The sequence below is a fragment of the Eretmochelys imbricata genome, chromosome 25, assembly GCF_965152235.1.
Source record: "Eretmochelys imbricata isolate rEreImb1 chromosome 25, rEreImb1.hap1, whole genome shotgun sequence".
Classification (NCBI taxonomy): Eukaryota; Metazoa; Chordata; order Testudines; family Cheloniidae; genus Eretmochelys; species Eretmochelys imbricata.
In genome coordinates this window covers 15,457,725-15,474,702 of record NC_135596.1, presented here as the reverse complement: position 1 = coordinate 15,474,702, position 16,978 = coordinate 15,457,725, and the positions used below count along the sequence as shown (strand labels likewise).

The window sequence follows — 16,978 nt, the reverse complement described above, 5'->3', positions numbered from 1 at the left end:
GAGAGCTGGAGCCAATGGGCATGAGAGGGGCTGATGACGCGAGTTGTTGGCGCCGGAAGTGTGCGGTGTGGCGAGCGACGGTCGGTGGCGAGGCTCGGTGCGACGCGGTCCCTGTGCCGGCGGCATGTCCGGCTTCCGCGGGCTCGGGCTGGCAGCCTGGCTGGCGGAGCAGGCGCAGCAGCTGGGCATCGGCCGCCCCACCCCGGTGCAGGCCGCCTGCATCCCGCCCATCCTGCAGGGTGAGCGGCGCCGCCCCCCGGTCCGCGCCCCCCAGCGGGCCCCCCCCAGCCCAGTGCCCCCCCAGTCCCCTCCCCCCACCTGGCCCCCACATCCCCCCAGCCCAGTGCCCCCGCAGTCCCCTCCCCCTCGGCCCCCACATCCTCGTCAGCCCAGTGCCCCCCCCAGTCCCCTCCCCATACCTGACCCCCACATCCCCCCCCAGTCCCCTCCCCCCACCTGGCCCCCACATCCCCCCAGTCCAGTGCCCCCCCCAGTCCCCTCCCCCCACATCCCCCCCAGCCCAGTGCCCCCCCCGGCCCCCACATCCTCCCCAGCCCAGTGCCCCCCCCCAGTCCCCTCCCCCCACCTGGCCCCCACATCCCTCCCCAGCCCAGTGCCCCCCCAGTCCCCTCCCCCCACCTGGCCCCCACATCCCTCCCCAGCCCAGTGCCCCCCCCCGTCCCCTCCCCCCACCTGGCCCCCACATCCCTCCCCAGCCCAGTGCCCCCCCCCAGCCCCCTCCCCCACCTGGCCCCCACATCCCCCCCAGCCCCCTCCCCCCACCTGGCCCCCACATCCCCCCAGCCCAGTGCCCCCCCCAGTCCCCTCCCCCCCGGCCCCCACATCCCCCCCAGCCCAGTGCCCCCCCCGTCCCTCCCCCTACCTGGCCCCCCACACCCCCCCCAGTCCCCTCCCCCCACCTGGCCCCCACATCCCCCCCAGCCCAGTGCCCCCCCCGTCCCTCCCCCTACCTGGCCCCCACACCCCCCCCAGTCCCCTCCCCCCACCTGGCCCCCACATCCCCCCCAGCCCAGTGCCCCCCCCAGTCCCCTCCCCCCACCTGGCCCCCACATCCCTCCCCAGCCCAGTGCCCCCCCCAGCCCCCTCCCCCCACCTGGCCCCCACATCCCCCCAGCCCAGTGCCCCCCCCAGTCCCCTCCCCCCCGGCCCCCACATCCCCCCCAGCCCAGTGCCCCCCCAGTCCCCTCCCCCCACCTGGCCCCCACATCCCCCCCAGCCCAGTGCCCCCCCGTCCCTCCCCCTACCTGGCCCCCCACACCCCCCCAGCCCAGTGCCCCCCCCAGTCCCCTCCCCCCACCGGGCCCCTACACCACACACCCCAGCCCAGTGCCTCCCTCCCCCACCTGGCCCCTACACACACACCCCAGCCCAGTGCCCCCCTCACTCCCTCCCCCACCTGGCCCCTACATCTTCCCCCCCACCTGGCTCCTACATTCCCCCCCAGCCCAGTGCCCCCTCAGTCTCCTCCCCCCACCGCGGCTCCTTCATCCCCTGCCCCAACAAGGCTTTTGCGTCTCCCCCCCCACCCCCCACCCCCATCTTATCCCCTGTGTCTTGGGCTGAAAATGTTCCCTGGCCAAGCGGGCGGAAGGGAGGAAGGGCCTTTCCCGGGGCTGCGTGCATTTGGAGCCAGCTCTCTGCACTCTGGGTACACGCTCACCCGGCCACTCTGGTCTCTTGCATGCAGGTCGCGACTGCATGGGCTGCGCCAAGACGGGCAGCGGTAAGACAGCTGCGTTCGTCCTGCCTGTCCTGCAGAAACTCTCTGAGGATCCCTATGGTATATTCTGCCTGGTGCTGACACCCACACGGTAAGGCTGAATTGTGTTGCTTCATTTCACTGGCTTTCTAACAAATCCCATTATTGCCTGTAAGAGGCTTGGGAAGGTTCTTGCCTTAGTAAGTGTTTGTGCTGCTCCATCATCAGGGAGATAACAGAACCTCACCTGTCACTGATCCAGCACTGCCTAGTAAAGGAGGTGGAGGGCACTTCTGAGTCTGTGGACCTTTTAGGAATAGCTATAGTCCCGTGACTCTCAAACTTTTGTACTGGTGACCCCTTTCACACAGCATGTCTGAGTATGACCCCCACCTTGTACATTAAAAACACTTTTTAAATATTTCACACTGTTCTAAATGATGGAGGCAAAGCAGGGTTCGGGGTGGAGAGTGACAGCTTGTGACCCCCTGAGGGGTCCTGCCCCCCAAGTTTGAGAACCCCTGAGCTTATACCGACTCACACTGATGGCCCATGTTGTCCAGTGTCTGGACCTTTTTCTTTCAGAGGAAGGTGCAAGAAACTCCTCTGTAAGTGGATTGGTATAATTTGCCTCCCATGAAGGGTTTATGCCTAATAGTTAGAGATGGGTCTGAGCCTGAAGCATGGATTTTTATCCCTTCCAAAACTGTTTTGTATTGGCTATAACTCCAGATATTCTTGTTATCCATGTAAACTACTTTTCCTTTGAATCTTAGTAAATTCTTCATCACAGTGATCTCCTGTGGCAATGAGTTCCAACTTTGTAATCAGGCATTTGACTGAAAAAGTCATTTCAGTTTTGAATTCACTGACTTTTGCTTTGACTGTTCCATAGCTTCAGAGTTGAGTCCAGGACAAGAGAAGTGCACTTTCCTAAACCATTCTTTGTTTTGTGCACTTTAATCTTGTCCTGTTGTTTGTCTTTCTGTGGTAAACAATCCCAGTCTTTTCATTCTCTAGTCACTGATCTCCTAAAGTGCGAACACAGTCTAACCATGGGATTTTATTACATGTTTTTCTCCCAGCCAAAGGGAGGGATATGTTGGGAAACAACTTTCCTGGCTCCTGCTGTCATTTCCTGGCATTCCTGTTCTTTCATATTCCAAACACAGGAGCGTGGCACTGTGCTACCCCAGAGTGCTCTTCATGAGATGGCAAGGCCCTGCCAGCATGATCCCCTAAGTAATCCCTTCTTCTGGGATTCAGAAGTAAACAACCTGCATCCAGAATCGTTAAACAATAGTCCCCTTCTCCTGGGGTCCAGTTTAATTCAGCTTCCCCCAAAAGAGCTCCCTGCAGGAGCAGAGATCTTCTCAGCCCTCCTTGGGGCTAAGGGGATTTCCTGTCAGGTTTCTTCCTCCTTGGCATAGGAGGCCCACAGCCCTCCTCCTTGGGTAGCGCTTCTTAATTCAAGCCAACTGTGGTCTCCAACCAGCTGCCTTCTTCCCAGACCCTTTTTACCTTAGTCCTTTTCTCCCTGGATTGGGAGAGCTTAACAGGTTGCCATGTTCCCTTGCCGGTGTCTCTGGGAGCTCCTCCTTTTAACTGCATTCTGGGAGCCTTTGCCGGCCCCGATGCTCATGAGGAGGCTGGTTATCAGGTAACTGCTCACATGGGGGCTGAGGTGGGCTTGTTTTCATCACAGGAAGGCTGGACTTTGATTCTCTTTCAGGGACCAGCCGTCCGTGACAAGGGTAATAAATATAACTCTGATGTTTCCATGTTCTATTTTTTCCCCTTTTTCTTTCCCCCTGCAGGGAGTTGGCCTATCAGATTGCTGAACAATTCCGTGTTCTGGGGAAGCCACTTGGCTTGAAGGACTGCATCATCGTTGGAGGGATGGGTATGTGTGCTGGCTATAAACTGGACTCTGAGAAGACACGGCACGGTTACGTGTCTGATTCACTTTAAGGGGCTGTGCCGTTTCAGAGCACTGCTGGCTCTGAGATCTGTGCAGCGACTGTGGAGGAAAAGGTGACTTTAGGGAAGCTGCTTGTCCAAACGGTGTACACAGTAAAACCTTATACTCACCTGAAATGCACCAAAATACAGTGTTTCTTTTGTCCATTGACAGATTTCTCCCTATGTGACATATGGCTGTCCCTTTCAGCGATCACAAGGGGAGGGCAAAACTAATCAGCTCTACGGTTTTGTTCCTGGTGTACTTTGTCATTGAAGGGACAACCTGAGCAGATATAACCGTGGATGGCCGTGTGATTTGTCGTTCATTAAGAAATAAACAGCAGCCCTCAAGTGGCCCTTAGTAAACTGTCAAGTTAAGCAATGTTTGGGTGCCTGTAGTGAAGCGAAGGCTCACTGGTGCGTCGCCTCCTGCTTGTCGTCTTGGGAATTAACTCTTCAGCCTCGGAGCGCCTCCTGGAGGCCAGTGTCTCGCCTGCCTCAGGCCCCATGTCCCTCCTGGACCCCGGTGCCCTTTACCTCAGGGTTCTGCCCCAGCAGTTCCCCACAGTCTCTGGATCTCCCCTCCAAGGGGAACCCCCGATCCTCTTTCCGCACCTTGCCTCAGTGGCTACTGCCAGTCATCATCCAGCCCCCGCTCACTGGGGCAGACTGCAGTCTGTCATGGCCACTCATCACTGGCAAGGGGGTAGGACCTGCTGCCTCTGCCTAACCCCAGGCTACACTTCTTTAGCCCCAGTACCTGCCTTGGGCCTTTACCAAGGCCTGCAGCCTGGGGAGTTGCCAGGCTGGAGCTCCCTGCCCCTCTTGCCTTTCCCCAGCCTTGCTCCACTTCAGGTACCCTTTTCTCCCAGGTAGCCAGGTCCTTCTCCTGCCAAAGCTGGAGAGAGAGAGTGAGATTGACCCAGCTGCTCCCTGGGCCCTTATAACAGGGCCAGGTGTGGCCTGATGGGGCATGGCCCAGCTGTGGCTGCTTTCCCAATCAGCCTACCCTATTGGCTCCCCAGGGCAGCCCTTTCCCAGGGCTGTTTTAACCCTTTCAGGGAGGGAGCGGAGTGACCGCCCTGCTACAGTGCCCATCTCTGCTTATGGGGGGCCCAGCCTCTTGCTAGGGTTGAGGCAAGCATTTTAAAGAAAAAGCAGTGTTGTTGTCATCAGTCCTCGTGTATCACCTAGTATCCAGTATCAGGGTTTAAGTGAGAGACTTTCTCCCTCAAATGCAACATTCTTCTGCTGTAGAGTTGTCATCCTCTGCCTAGGATGTGTCAGACCAAAGCTCATGAAATGAGGAGGGTGTCTCCAGTTTCCTTGGGCTGGGATTTTCAAACGCTCCTTTGGGCGGCTTTAAAAATCCCGGCTTCATTTGTTGTTTCATTGCAGCATGAAGTAGCTGGAGAGGGCCTGGCTGGAAAGGGCTAAAGTTTAATGATTCTTGGTAAATAAATGATGCTGAAAAGTCCCAAATAGTAGCTGGGTTTTAGAGGAAGCCTATTTGTCGTAGTGGTTCCCTGGGCTTCTTCCTCTATGCAATGCCTGGTTTTAGTGTCCGGCCCTGGGAGATGGGGAGCACCCTACCTTGCCCTTGCGGTTAGTGTGAGTTGAAGGCACTGAACATCTTGTCGAATGAGGCCTGTGAGAGGAGACCTCACCAGCAGGCAGGCTGCTCTCCCCGATCCTGGCTGTGGTGTATAACTTAGCTCCCTTGGTGTTTTTTCCAGACATGGTGGCCCAGGCTCTGGAGCTCTCCCGTAAGCCTCATGTTGTCATTGCCACGCCTGGCAGGCTGGCTGATCACGTCCGCAGTTCCCGCACCTTCAGCCTCAGAAAGATAAAGTTCCTGGTAAGGCAGCTCTTCGGCTCCTTTCCCGCTGTAACCTTCTACCTTGTTAGACATGGGAGTGTCTAAAGGGAGCTGCTGTGTGTGTGGGAAACAAGATGTTGGGCTGGGCCAGGTGCTGTGGATAATTGAGTTTTCCACTGGCTGAACAGTCACAGATCCAACAGCTGGAGCCTGGAAATGCACCAGCTTGTCACAGAAGGGGGCCTGGACTCTGCAGAATGAGTCTGTGGTACTGGTGAGGAGCCCTTCACCACGGTATCTAGGTTCTGAATTACAGATGAGGTCTGCATTAGTGGAAACAGCCTCTCTGTGCCCCAGTCACTCTCCATCTTTCATGCAAAAGCCTCTCTTTTGTCTTGCCTGTAACCCTTCGCTTCAGTCTCCTCGTCGCACACCTCAGACATGAATCCCTTCATATAGCCACCGTCGAACCTTAACACAGCTGGGTTTGGTAACTTTGCCCCTCTGCCGCCCATTGCCTTGTAACTTTAATATGGTGAAGTGTTCTGGGGGCTCAGAAGTGTTGTAGACTATGTACTGGGTAGATTGTGTTAGGCATCATTATTGTGTTGCTATGGAACAGTCTCCCTTATCCAGTCTTCTGTCATACCTTGGTTGTGGCTCCATGTGGTGCTAACAGTTAATAGCACATGACTGTGCAAGTGTTGATTTCTATTCCAGCCTGTGAGGCCGGTGAGGATTATCCTCCCTGGGTTACAGGTGGGGAAACTGAGGCCCAGAGACGGCCTCAGAAACAGTCACGGCCACAGAAACAGTGTTAGAGCTTGGGTTTGGAGTTCCTGGCTGTAGGCCAGGCTCCCTCATCGGGACCATCGCCCTCCTGCGTGGTGCTGCTCCTCTCAGCCTGGCTTGTGTTGCTTGTTTTCGGCCGTGTGCTGAAGGTTTTGGACGAAGCTGACCGGCTGCTGGAACAGGGCTGTACTGACTTCACCAAGGACCTTGAGGTGATTCTGGGGGCTGTTCCAGCGACCAGGCAGACGCTGCTGTTTAGTGCTACGCTGACAGACACACTGAATGAGCTGAAGAGCCTCGCCATGAACAAACCCTTCTTCTGGGAGTCTCAGGCCGAGTATGTCTCCTGTTGTTTCATGTGGTGTCGTGTCCGTCCCCTCCGGTGTACAGCAGGGAGGCTGTGAATGTCGGCACGTTGGGCTTCCCCCCCCCATGACTGCCATGGCAGTCTTGGGAATGGTCTGTGCTTTTCTCCCCCATTAACCCCTCGGTCCCAGTCACACCCTGTGCTGTTGGGTGGTGGGGATTTGGTACTGGACATGCTGAACCTCGCTTCCTTTGCCCGGCTTCCCCAGTGCTGTGATCTGCTGGGGAAGGTGGCACCAGCAGCTGGGTGACTAAGACAGAATTGAATACGGCTGAAATTGCCACTTCCCCTTTACCTTTTTTGTATTTTGATCCCACAAACTATGTCAACCATCAGAGATATTTGATGTCAATGAAACGATTCGGGCTCCCCTGGAGCCCCCGGCGTCGGGAGCTGGGGAGCCGGTTGGACAGGCTGCTCACCTCCCAGGCTCTGTTGTTTTATATTTGTATTTATGTTGTATTTTTAGTCCCACTAGTAAAACACTCGAGGGACTGGCAGCGATTGGGCCTCTTATGAGATTCCTGGGCAGTTGGCCAATGAACCGGCCCCGTCTCCCCATTGTCTCCTTCGCCTCCCCCAAATCTGACCCATCTCGGGATAATGTCTCTTTGTGGGAACCTTTCCTTCCCCTCCCAAACAGAGTGCGGACCGTGGACGAGCTGGTTCAGCGCTACCTCCTCGTGCCGGAGAGAGTCAAGGACGCCTACCTCGTCCATTTAATTCAGACCTTCCAGGATGAGCACGAGGACTGGTCCATCATCATCTTCACCAGCACCTGCAAGTGAGTCCGAAGCCACCTGCTGATTGCTGTGGCCACGGCCATATGAATGTTTGGGCTTTGGTAGCTCAGACCCCAAACTCCCCACTAACTATAGTAAAGCCAGAAAGGCACGTGGTGCCCTAAGTCCAGGCACTCCAGTAGGGTCCGAGTCCTTTCCTGTCTCCTGGGAGGTGTAAGTGCTTCCCAGTGCCGGGAAACATAGCACGCTATGGAAGGGCCAAGTCTGAGTATCTCCACTGACCCGCTTAGTCCTTACCGAGCAGTGTGGGGAGGGGCTGTGGTCACAACGGTCTCCAGCTGCATTGGGCACTCCTGGGGCTCTCCAGTTGAGGGTACTGTGGAGGGATGGAGTAGGTGACCTCCTGAGCCATAAGTTTCTGTGATTCTGCGATTGTCTCCTCACCATTTCCTTCCCTTAAGTGAGTCCAGTTGCAGAGATTTAACCCAAGATGTGACTGCCCCAGAGGAAATGGGAAATCCCACAGTGCTCTGCAGAGAGTCTGGGCTCCCCCTAGTGTTCGGACCAACCTTTAACAACCTGTCCAGTGGCCACATGTCAGTGAGTGTCAAGCGTGGAATGGGCATCCTGTTTGCCAGCATAGCCGAGGCGCTGTATACCTGGATCGTGGGAGGCTCTGTTCTAGGCCATCGACTTCCCCAGGGACTAGATATGTAACCAGGAAACGTCTCTTGTTTTTAAGGAACTGCCAGATCTTGAACATGATGCTGAAGAAGTTCAACTTCCCGTCAGTGGCTTTGCATTCCATGATGAAGCAGGTGAGTGACCCAGCAGGGCTGCGCAATGGGGTGCTGGGGCACCTGGCGCCCCTGTGAGGAGGGGCGCACATCTTGGCTGTGCTGTGGAATGAAGATGTCAGGTTTTTACACACTTATCTGGTGAGCGAGGGCATTCAGGCGGTGACGCTTGTACCCTTTGCTAAGGAAGGGGCATTGCTGAGCACAAGCCAGGTGGGTGCTCTGCGGGTTCAGAAACCTCTGCTGAGGTCCCTCACTCCTCGCCTGCCCTCTGCAAGCCTTGTCATGGGCACGCACTTCTTTGCTTGTAGCTGTTTTCCCTGAAGCCAGACATCCGTGCAGGGCATGTGGGCTCTGGGGACTGCAGCATTCCTAATCCATACTCCTCCTCCCTTTGCAGAAGCAGCGCTTCGCAGCCTTAGCAAAATTCAAGTCCAGCGTCTTTAAGATCCTCATCGCCACAGACGTGGCTGCCAGGTAGGAGAAGGGGAAGCTGCTCTCTGCGGCTACAGAGCTCCAGTGCATTTCCTAAGCCGCAGAACCACCCAAGAGCTGTGGGGTGGGGTTTGCGAGAGGGGAGCTCGTAGGTCCTGTCTGGGTCAGGGCAGGGGTTTGTTCCCTTCAGTCATGGCCCAGGGTTAGGGAACACCCTGGAACTCGCTCATGTACCTGCTGTTGCTGGATTCTCTGTTCATCCCCGGCCTTTTCACGCTGTAACCTCCAAGTTCACGTGCTGATAGAGGTGCCTTGTGGGAGGGGCTGGGCAGGCCGCTGGGCCCTGAGGGGAAGGGCAGGCCTCTGACTGGGCTGCAGAGTGACACACAGGAGCAGGCTGTCGTGGTCTCTGGTTCTGAGGGCTGTGTGAAGGGATTGTTGAGTCCCGGGAATTGGCTCGGGCGGGTCACTGCAGGGCCCGTGAGTGTCAGAGCCTCCAGAGGCTCTCAGGGAAAGCGGAGAAGAGGAGAGCCAGCTATTGGTGCCCCGCTGCTGCCTCCTCAACCCCCATTTCTTTGCTTGTGCTCCAGGGGCTTAGACATTCCGACAGTCCAAGTTGTCATCAACCACAACACCCCCGGCCTGCCGAAAATCTACATCCACCGGGTGGGCCGGACGGCCCGTGCAGGTGAGCATGGAAAGCCAGTGAGAGGCACGGGTAAGGGAGGGCCACAGTTCAAAGCAGAGACCTGGTGTTGGGATTCTTGCCCGATTCATCCTTTCATCCAGTTTAAGACCAGAAAGGAGGGACCATTAGACCATCTGGCTGACCTCGTGTATATCGCAGGCCAGGACGTGTCTCCCACTTACCCCGGCTGGCTGTAAGGCGGTTCCAGCTCCGCTGTTGTGCAGCCAGTGTCAGGCTGGACTAGACCATGGATCCAGCGTCCTGCCGTCACCGCTCTCAGCACTGACTCGTCTTGGCTGGTATCCCACCGCTGACAGCCAGTAACATGCCTCTGAGCAAGTGGAAGACCCCTCTCCATAGTGCACCTGGCCCCGTGCCCAGTGCTAATTCCCAGGGGCGAGTGGGACCTGAGGGCGGGTTAGCTGGGGATCACTGCTCATCAGAGTTCACTTAGTCACCGGTGCCTTCTGGTTCTCATCCCTCAGGCCGGCACGGGCTCGCCATCACACTGGTGACGCAGTACGACATCCACCTGGTGCACGCCATTGAGGAGCAGATCAGTAAGTGGAGCGCTTCACCACGGGCATGGGTGCAGCCCCAGCCTTGCCGACACAGAGCGTACGGCCCAGGAGCCTCTTGGTATCAGAAAAACAGCTTCTCTCCCCTGGCTTTGCAGCTGAGGCCCAGCAAATCTGGTAGCTCTGAGTCTCCCCCAGGGCAGGGGCAGCTCCAGTCACCAAACCGTCTGGCCTTTGATACTCTAGTAGCATGACTTGTACGTAGCACCTCGCACCCAGCGGGATTGCAGAGGGCTTAGCAGGGGCTGCTTCTCCCCGCCCTGGAGATGGAGGGTAGCAACACTGCGGAGCGCCCCTTCAGGAAGTGGAAAAGACTCCTGCCTGCAGTTGAAGCTGCCATGATTTGGGGAGTCCTGGCAGCCCAGCTCTCAGGAGGGCTGTTGGGTGAAGAGGTTAGGGAGGTCTCTCATTCTGGTTGCCGTGAGAGGGGTGGTCCCATGTGATGGGTCCCATTATCCCCAGTGATGCTGAATGGGCTCCTTAGCAAGGGGAAAGTTCTCCAGAGTGCTCTGAGTCGGTAATGGGGCTGGACCCTGATCTCGTACCAGTCTCTGAGCTGTACGTGTGTCTTGTGTCGCGGTTTAGAAACGAAGCTGCAGGAGTTCTCGGTGGAGGAGCGTGCGGTGCTCGGCATCCTCACCCAGGTGAACGTTGCCAGAAGGGAGTGTGAAATCGTAAGTGACCGCAGCGTGGGGGGCCCTGGCCGGGGAGCCGGCTTCCTGTACAGCTTGGCGTGACCAGGAAACGCTTCCCTCTCTAGGCCATCATGTGCTTTTAGCTCTGGCAGGGTGTGCAGCCTTCGCTTCGATATACAGGTGTGGGGAGGGCTCGGGAGTGTCACGGGGCTCATTCCACTTTCTAGAGGAGGCCTATGCAGGACATGAGCTTTTGTAATGCAACTGCTGGGGCAGGTACCCAGATCTGCTGTTCCCCACTCTAAGGTGTGCCCACCTGGTGATCATTGACCTGCTCGGTAGTGCGCTGGGGGCCTGGGCTTTGGAGCAAAGGGTCGGTCAGAACTCTGCTCAAGCCTGCGACCTTCCTCGGAGCCTTGCTGCCAGTCCTAGTGCCCGGCTCCTCATTGCGCTTTTGTCTTTTGCTTTGGCAGAAACTGGAGGCGACTGATTTTGATGAGAAGAAGGAAATAAATAAGCGGAAGCAAATGATCCTGGAAGGAAAGGTGAGTGATGCTCTCCAACCACTGCTGCCAGGGATACCAGGACAAGCACTGACCTGTCGCGGACCACGAGACACCCATCCCCCCCCATCACTGCTGCAGTCTGTCTGCCTCATTCCCCTTGGAGGAGCTTCTTTTTGCCTTGAGAGGAGAATGATGAATAGCTACTGACAAATGTGTTGTCCCATAGCATCCTTCAGACCTGGTGTCATGCTCCTCTCCAGAGTCAGTTGTGCTTCACAGAGAAGGGTGGGCTTGACAGGACGTTATTCTGCAGCCCCCGTCGGCCCCCAGTGGGGGGATCAGAGGAGCAGAACGGGCAGCTGAGAGAGGAGTGGAGCGTCAGCACTGAGCAGTGCTAGGAAAGCAGAGGAGATCCAAGGCTGGGATCGGAGAACCAAAGTGGGGCACAGAGTGGGGAAGTGACTTGCCCAGATTTGTGCAGCAGATTTGTGCACCACAGCCCTCTCCTGTAGGGTGGAGAATGGTCGAGCAGGGTGGGGAAGCGGAGTGCAAGGGTGTAGGAATAACCAGAACGCGTCATCTCTGGAGACGGACAGGCAGCTGGGGAAGGCAAGGGCCCTTCGGGTGGGGGCAGGGCTGACAGAGCCCTGCTGCGTGTTGTCAGTTTCTTGATGTCTGCTCTTGCAGGACCCGGACTTGGAGGCAAAGAGGAAGGCGGAGCTGGCCAAGATCAAGAAGAAGAACAAGCAGTTCCGCGAGAGGGTCCATCAGACGCTGCAGGAGAAGAAACAGCTTCAGCTGAAGAGGAAGCTGCAGAAGAAGGCACGTCGGCAGCAGAGACGGTCGGCCAAGGAGGAGAAGTGAGAGCCCCAGGCACTTACAGCTTGGGAGTGTGGGAGCTGCTGCCCATGGGACAGGGCTGCCCAAGGTTCTTCCAAGCCCCTAGAGACCATGTGTGGGGGGTTGATGTGGAAGCTTCTGACTTGATGATGGTGTTTGAAGGGAGAGGATCGCTCTGCCGGTGTAACCCCTTCCCTTTTCCCTCCCCTCCAGAGACTCAGCTGCTTTGGCCCATCCTTCTGCCTGACATGGGCTCGTTGGGGCTCAAGGGGTGTCACTTAAGGGCATGTTCCCCCAGCCCCCACACACAAAGGAGGGATCCAAACTCTTACCCCTTGGTGAACTGCTCCTGCTCATGGTGATTCTCGGTTTCTCACAGGCTCCCTCCCTTCCCGGGGCTGGTGCCTGCCACTCCCTCTTGTTTACATTGGCAGCTTCTCCCTGAGTCAGAGTCTAAAAACCCTGGGCCAAGGTCAGCTTGGCCCCTGGTTTCCTGGCTTGGCTGCTGGTGTTCTGAGAGGGTAATAGCTAATAGAGATGGGAGGGGCTCCATCAGGGAAGCTGGTCTGGTGTGTTTTGTGAAAATTTCCCTTCCTCCTAATTTGTGTGACCTCTGTTACCGGAACCCTGTTTATCCTGAGGCCCCTCTGAGACTCATTTCAGATCTGTCCCCTGACTTGCAACTCCAGACCGCTCCCCAGCCCCCTCTGCCCCAGTCAGCCACGTGAACATCATGGGCCCCTCTTCCCTTCCGAGAATGGAGGTTTCCCTCCCCAGAGCCTGGTTTCAATCCCAGTATCCATCTTGACTAGTTCAGAGGTCTTTGATTCACATCTGAACAGGATTCCCTGGCCATCTCAGGAGCAAACATCCTTCGCTCTAAACAACCCACAGCAGTTTGGATCCTGCTCCCTCCCGCCCTGACACCTGCATTAGACTCCACGGAATGGATGCTGCTGATCCAAAATGCACCCTGCCCAGTGAATAAGTGACTCTTGCACCAAGAATGGCCCCGGATGTCCCATCATGAAGACTTGACCAAGTGCACAAGAATCAACAAACTTTAAACTCAAGGGATGGTGCGGTGTGGGCACCATCAGGGAATGTGCTTCCCTCTGGAGCCTCAGAACTAGTCACAGCTCTATGGTGGGAGGCTTCCAGTTTTGCCTGGCTGGGCTAGAGCTCAGCTCCCATTGCCTGGGACCATCAGGAGGGAAGTTATTTCCACTTTGGTGATGGGGGATGTTTTCTGTGACTAGCATCTTCCCTGCCGCCAAGAAATATTTATTTGCAATAAATAACTGGGTGTCTGGACTCTCCGGGCTCAGGGGACTGGTGTGTTGTCCAAGGGCTGTTGCTCTTGAGGGACCTCTCGGAATGAGGGGTCGGTTTTACTCTGGCATATCAAGCTGGATCAGGAACTTTGTGGCCAGAGGCAGTGAGGGCAACACCCAATTTTGTGTCAGGGGTGTGGTCCAAATAGCGAACAGGTTTCTTCTAGCCAGAGTGTCCCCCGGTCCTGGTACCACATGCCTGCTGTCATGGTGCCAGGGCAGTGGTTCTGGAAACCTATCCCATTGGCCGCTCACCCCAGCTGAGCCCTGCTTCAGTCAGATCTCTTTGTCTCGGCAGTGAGCTCAGCCACCTCGGGAGGCTGCCCTGTTCTCTGCCCTGGGAGAGGATCCTAACCTGCTTGCTGCAGAGCTGGGTCCATACACCCATCCTGGCACAGATTTGCCATGCGAATTCCCAGGGCCCTCTGCTTCTGGGTACAAAGGGGCCTCGCATAGCCACTGGTGCAGCTCCACCTGGGGCGATGTGAATGGGCAGCACCCAGAGGAGCTTGGGTGTCTGGCTGGATGACTGGGGCCATGTGGCTAGAGAGGTGTGGGCCAGCCTGGCCATCAGGAGGTGTCTGAATTGTGTGGCCCCCCTTGCTTGGCTCCCCTGCGAAGGGAGAGGAACTCGAGGCCCTGCCTTGTAGACAGGGTGACTCGCAGACTCTGGCGGCTATTGGAACCGTGCTGATTGCTCTCTGAATACGAAATGCTCCCCCAGCCCCGTGTATGCTGATTTCCCCAGCAAACCCGTCAGCACAAGATTAATGAGGCTCCTCCCTGGGACAGGCAGCTCTGGTGAGGGCTTTGATGCTGCCTTTGTGTCGTCTCTCTCTCGGCGGTTCCCCTCCCCTCTCAGACTCCTTGCTCTGCCTTCTGAAGTCTCTTTGCTGAGCACGTCTTTCTTCATCTTCCTCCAGCACCCTGTGACTGCGGGGTTTGATCATGGATTTTTGTCTTGGCGCTTTATTCAGCCTTCTTTTCAATCCCTCCGGCTCCTCTGAGAATCAGGGCATGTGTGGGAAACGAGCCCTCCCAAGCAGTCAGTGTAGAGTCAACTCTCCATGCAGCCTGGCTAGGAATGGCTGGGTAGGAGAGGGGGGAGCTGCATGTCTCGGGGGCTGGGAATGGGGCTTTCTCAACTAGGCCCACAGAAAGCACCTTACCTGGTGACGGTCAGTGGCCTCTGCGAAATGCGCTTACAGTCTCAGTCCGATTCTTCCGTCTCCCCTCCCTCCCTGGCTTGAAAGCTGCTTTCATCAGCCCTCCTCCACCTGTCTCCCAGCAGGGTCTTTCCCTGGGGCTGTGGCCGGAGCCTGCATTGAACAGCGGCTCGTAGGGTCCTCAGGCCAACAGGCTGCCTCAGTGGGGGTACAAGAGCCTCGTGCAGTGAGATCAGGGCAGGCGTCTCGCTCAAGACTGGAATGGTGTCAGTGTTGGGGAGGGGTGGAGGGGCGGGGGCCCTGCTGGCAGCATTCTGCCATGGGGTGGGTAGTGCCTTAGTCACGAGACCCTCCTTCCTCCGGGCACTGAACACACTGACGGTGCTGTGACTGAGAGCGCCCCGAATCCCCAGGTGGGGGAGTGGCCGCATCACAGATCTGGGCCAGCTTGGGATGACTTTCCAGTGCCCTTCTCGCCCCCCTCACCCCCGTTTCTCTCCCTCTCCGGCTCCAGTCCAGGCTGCCGCGCGTCTCCCACGTGCTTTGCACACTCAATTCTTTTCACTCTCTCAACCCCAGCTCTGCGCCCCCACCTCTTGGAGGGCTTCCCTGGTTTGGTTGCTATGGAGACTGAACCCGGTTCAGCATTTCAAACCTCTGGAGCAGGCAGGCAAAGGGGGGCGTGGCTCGTGCGGAGCAGCGTGCGCTGGGGGTGCTCCCCACAGACACCGGGTGACACGCAGCCTGCACCGCCTCTGCAGAAATCTCCTGCCTTACCACGGCCACGCTGGGTGTGTCTGGCCTGGTGTCAGTCCCTGAGGCTGGGCGAGCCTGGAGCGGTTCTCTGAGGCCCTTTTCTGGGCATGGAGCAGGCCCTCTTCCCTTCCCCCTCCCCCTCTGCTCCCGGCTGCCAGTGCTGGTCGGGTGAGGGGTTCGCATGTGGCCCTGGGGCCCCCAGTGGGTTAAAATGGAGCCCCCTGGGCCTGGCCATGTCTGCAGGATGGGGAAGAAGGGTGAGGGAGGAAGCAGGGGACAGGGCTTGGTGGCCAGTGGTTGGATCCAGGTGAGCCGGTGGCCCTGGTCCATCCTGAGTGAGCCGCATCCTGCGGGTGCCAGCCAGCGGACTCCAGCCTCTCGCTGCGGGAGCAGCGCCGGGAGGCAGGAGCGCTCTAGTGAAACGCTCGGGGCGAAGCCCTGGACCTGTGTGTTCCTGCCCCAGCTCGTCTTCAGCTCCCAGTTCCCCGTGGGGGCCAGCCGAAGAGCCCCCAGTCCTGTGGGCATGTGTGTGATTCCTGGCTCTGGGCCCTAGGATCCACCCAGCCCGGCTGGCCGGAGGGCAGTAACGCACAGCTTCTGTGTTACCCGCCAGCGCTGTCGGGTTCGGCTTGGGGCAGCCTTGCTCTCTGTCCTGCACCCGGCGGGGTTTTGCCGGCTTTGCGCAGGGCTGGCCCCTGAGCTCCTGCTGCTCCCATGCCCGGTGCTGCAGTCTGGCACCCAGGGCCGGTGCTTTCGCGTGGATCGCCGCTCTGCGTGCTGGCATGCGGCCTGCCCGTTCCCGCAGGGCCAGCTGCAGTGGTGGGGTCAGGTGCTGTTTGCACTGCACAAGCCAAGCTCTGCGAGAGAACCCCTGAGTGTGACTCTTGGCTCCTACTGGGTCCCTTCTCTGGGGAAAATTTGGTGGGTGCAGAACCCCCACCGGCAGCTCTCCGCCCCCAGCTCACCTCACCTCACCTCCGTCTCCTCCCCCGAACGCGCCGCCCCGCTCTGCGTCTCCGCACCCCGCACCCCCCCCCCGCGAATCAGCCATTCGTGCGGGAAGCCGGGCAGGGCTGAGAAGCAGGCGGTGGCTTCACGCTCAGGCCCAGGGAGGTGGAGCTGAGGCGGGGGAGGGTGGGGGGGCGTGAGGAGGGCCGCCCGCACCGCAGCAGGTAACCCCGGGGGGGGAGGGCAGGGGAACCGCTCCCCGCCCCAGCTCCCCTCCGCCTCCCTGGGCCTGAGCGGGAAGCCGCCACCTGCTTCCCGTGCGAACAGCTGATTCGCGGGAAGGTGGGGGGGGGGGGGGCTGCGCGTTCAGGGGAGGAAGCAGAGCAGAGCTGCCGGTGGGGACTCTGCACCCACCAAATTTTCCCCGTGGGGGCTCCAGCCCCGGAGCACCCAGGGAGTCGGCGCCTAAGGCGTCACTTTTGATGTGATCAGTGGGGGAGCGGCCGCTCCCCCTGCTCCCCCCAGCTACGCCCCCCCGCCCCTAGGAGCCAGAGGGACCTGCCGGATGCTTCCTGGGAGTTGCCCCAGGTAGGCACCGCCGGGACTCCCCACCTCGCCCCCCGGCAGGTGCCTCTGGCTCTTAGGGGCGGGGCGGGGCGGGGCGGGGCGGGCACCCACTACGGTGGCCCACGAGACCCTCCTGCCCAGTTCTGGGGGCAGTCAGGGGACAGGGGAGGGGGTTGGATGGGGCAGGAGTCCCCGGGGGGCAGGGGTGGGCCATGAACCCCTCGTGGGGATGAGGAGGGAACTGGTTGTTAAGATTTTGGCAGCTCATCACTGGTTCTATTCCCCGGGCTCGGCCACCGACCTGCTGTGACCCTGTGGGCGAGTC

General features: G+C 58.5%; 1 protein-coding gene across 1 annotated transcript; it reads left to right on the top strand.

Annotated features, from left to right (window-relative positions):
• Window positions 1–63: 63 nt before the first annotated feature.
• DDX49 (DEAD-box helicase 49) lies at window positions 64–13,196 on the top strand. Its single transcript, XM_077841762.1, has 13 exons — window positions 64–239; window positions 1,709–1,832; window positions 3,538–3,623; window positions 5,419–5,540; window positions 6,443–6,630; window positions 7,304–7,444; window positions 8,146–8,221; window positions 8,601–8,677; window positions 9,226–9,323; window positions 9,809–9,883; window positions 10,487–10,575; window positions 11,010–11,081; window positions 11,730–13,196. The coding sequence occupies exons 1-13, from the start codon at window positions 125–127 to the stop codon at window positions 11,904–11,906; spliced, it is 1,440 nt and encodes a 479-aa protein (XP_077697888.1). The 5' UTR covers window positions 64–124; the 3' UTR covers window positions 11,907–13,196.
• Window positions 13,197–16,978: the final 3,782 nt, after the last annotated feature.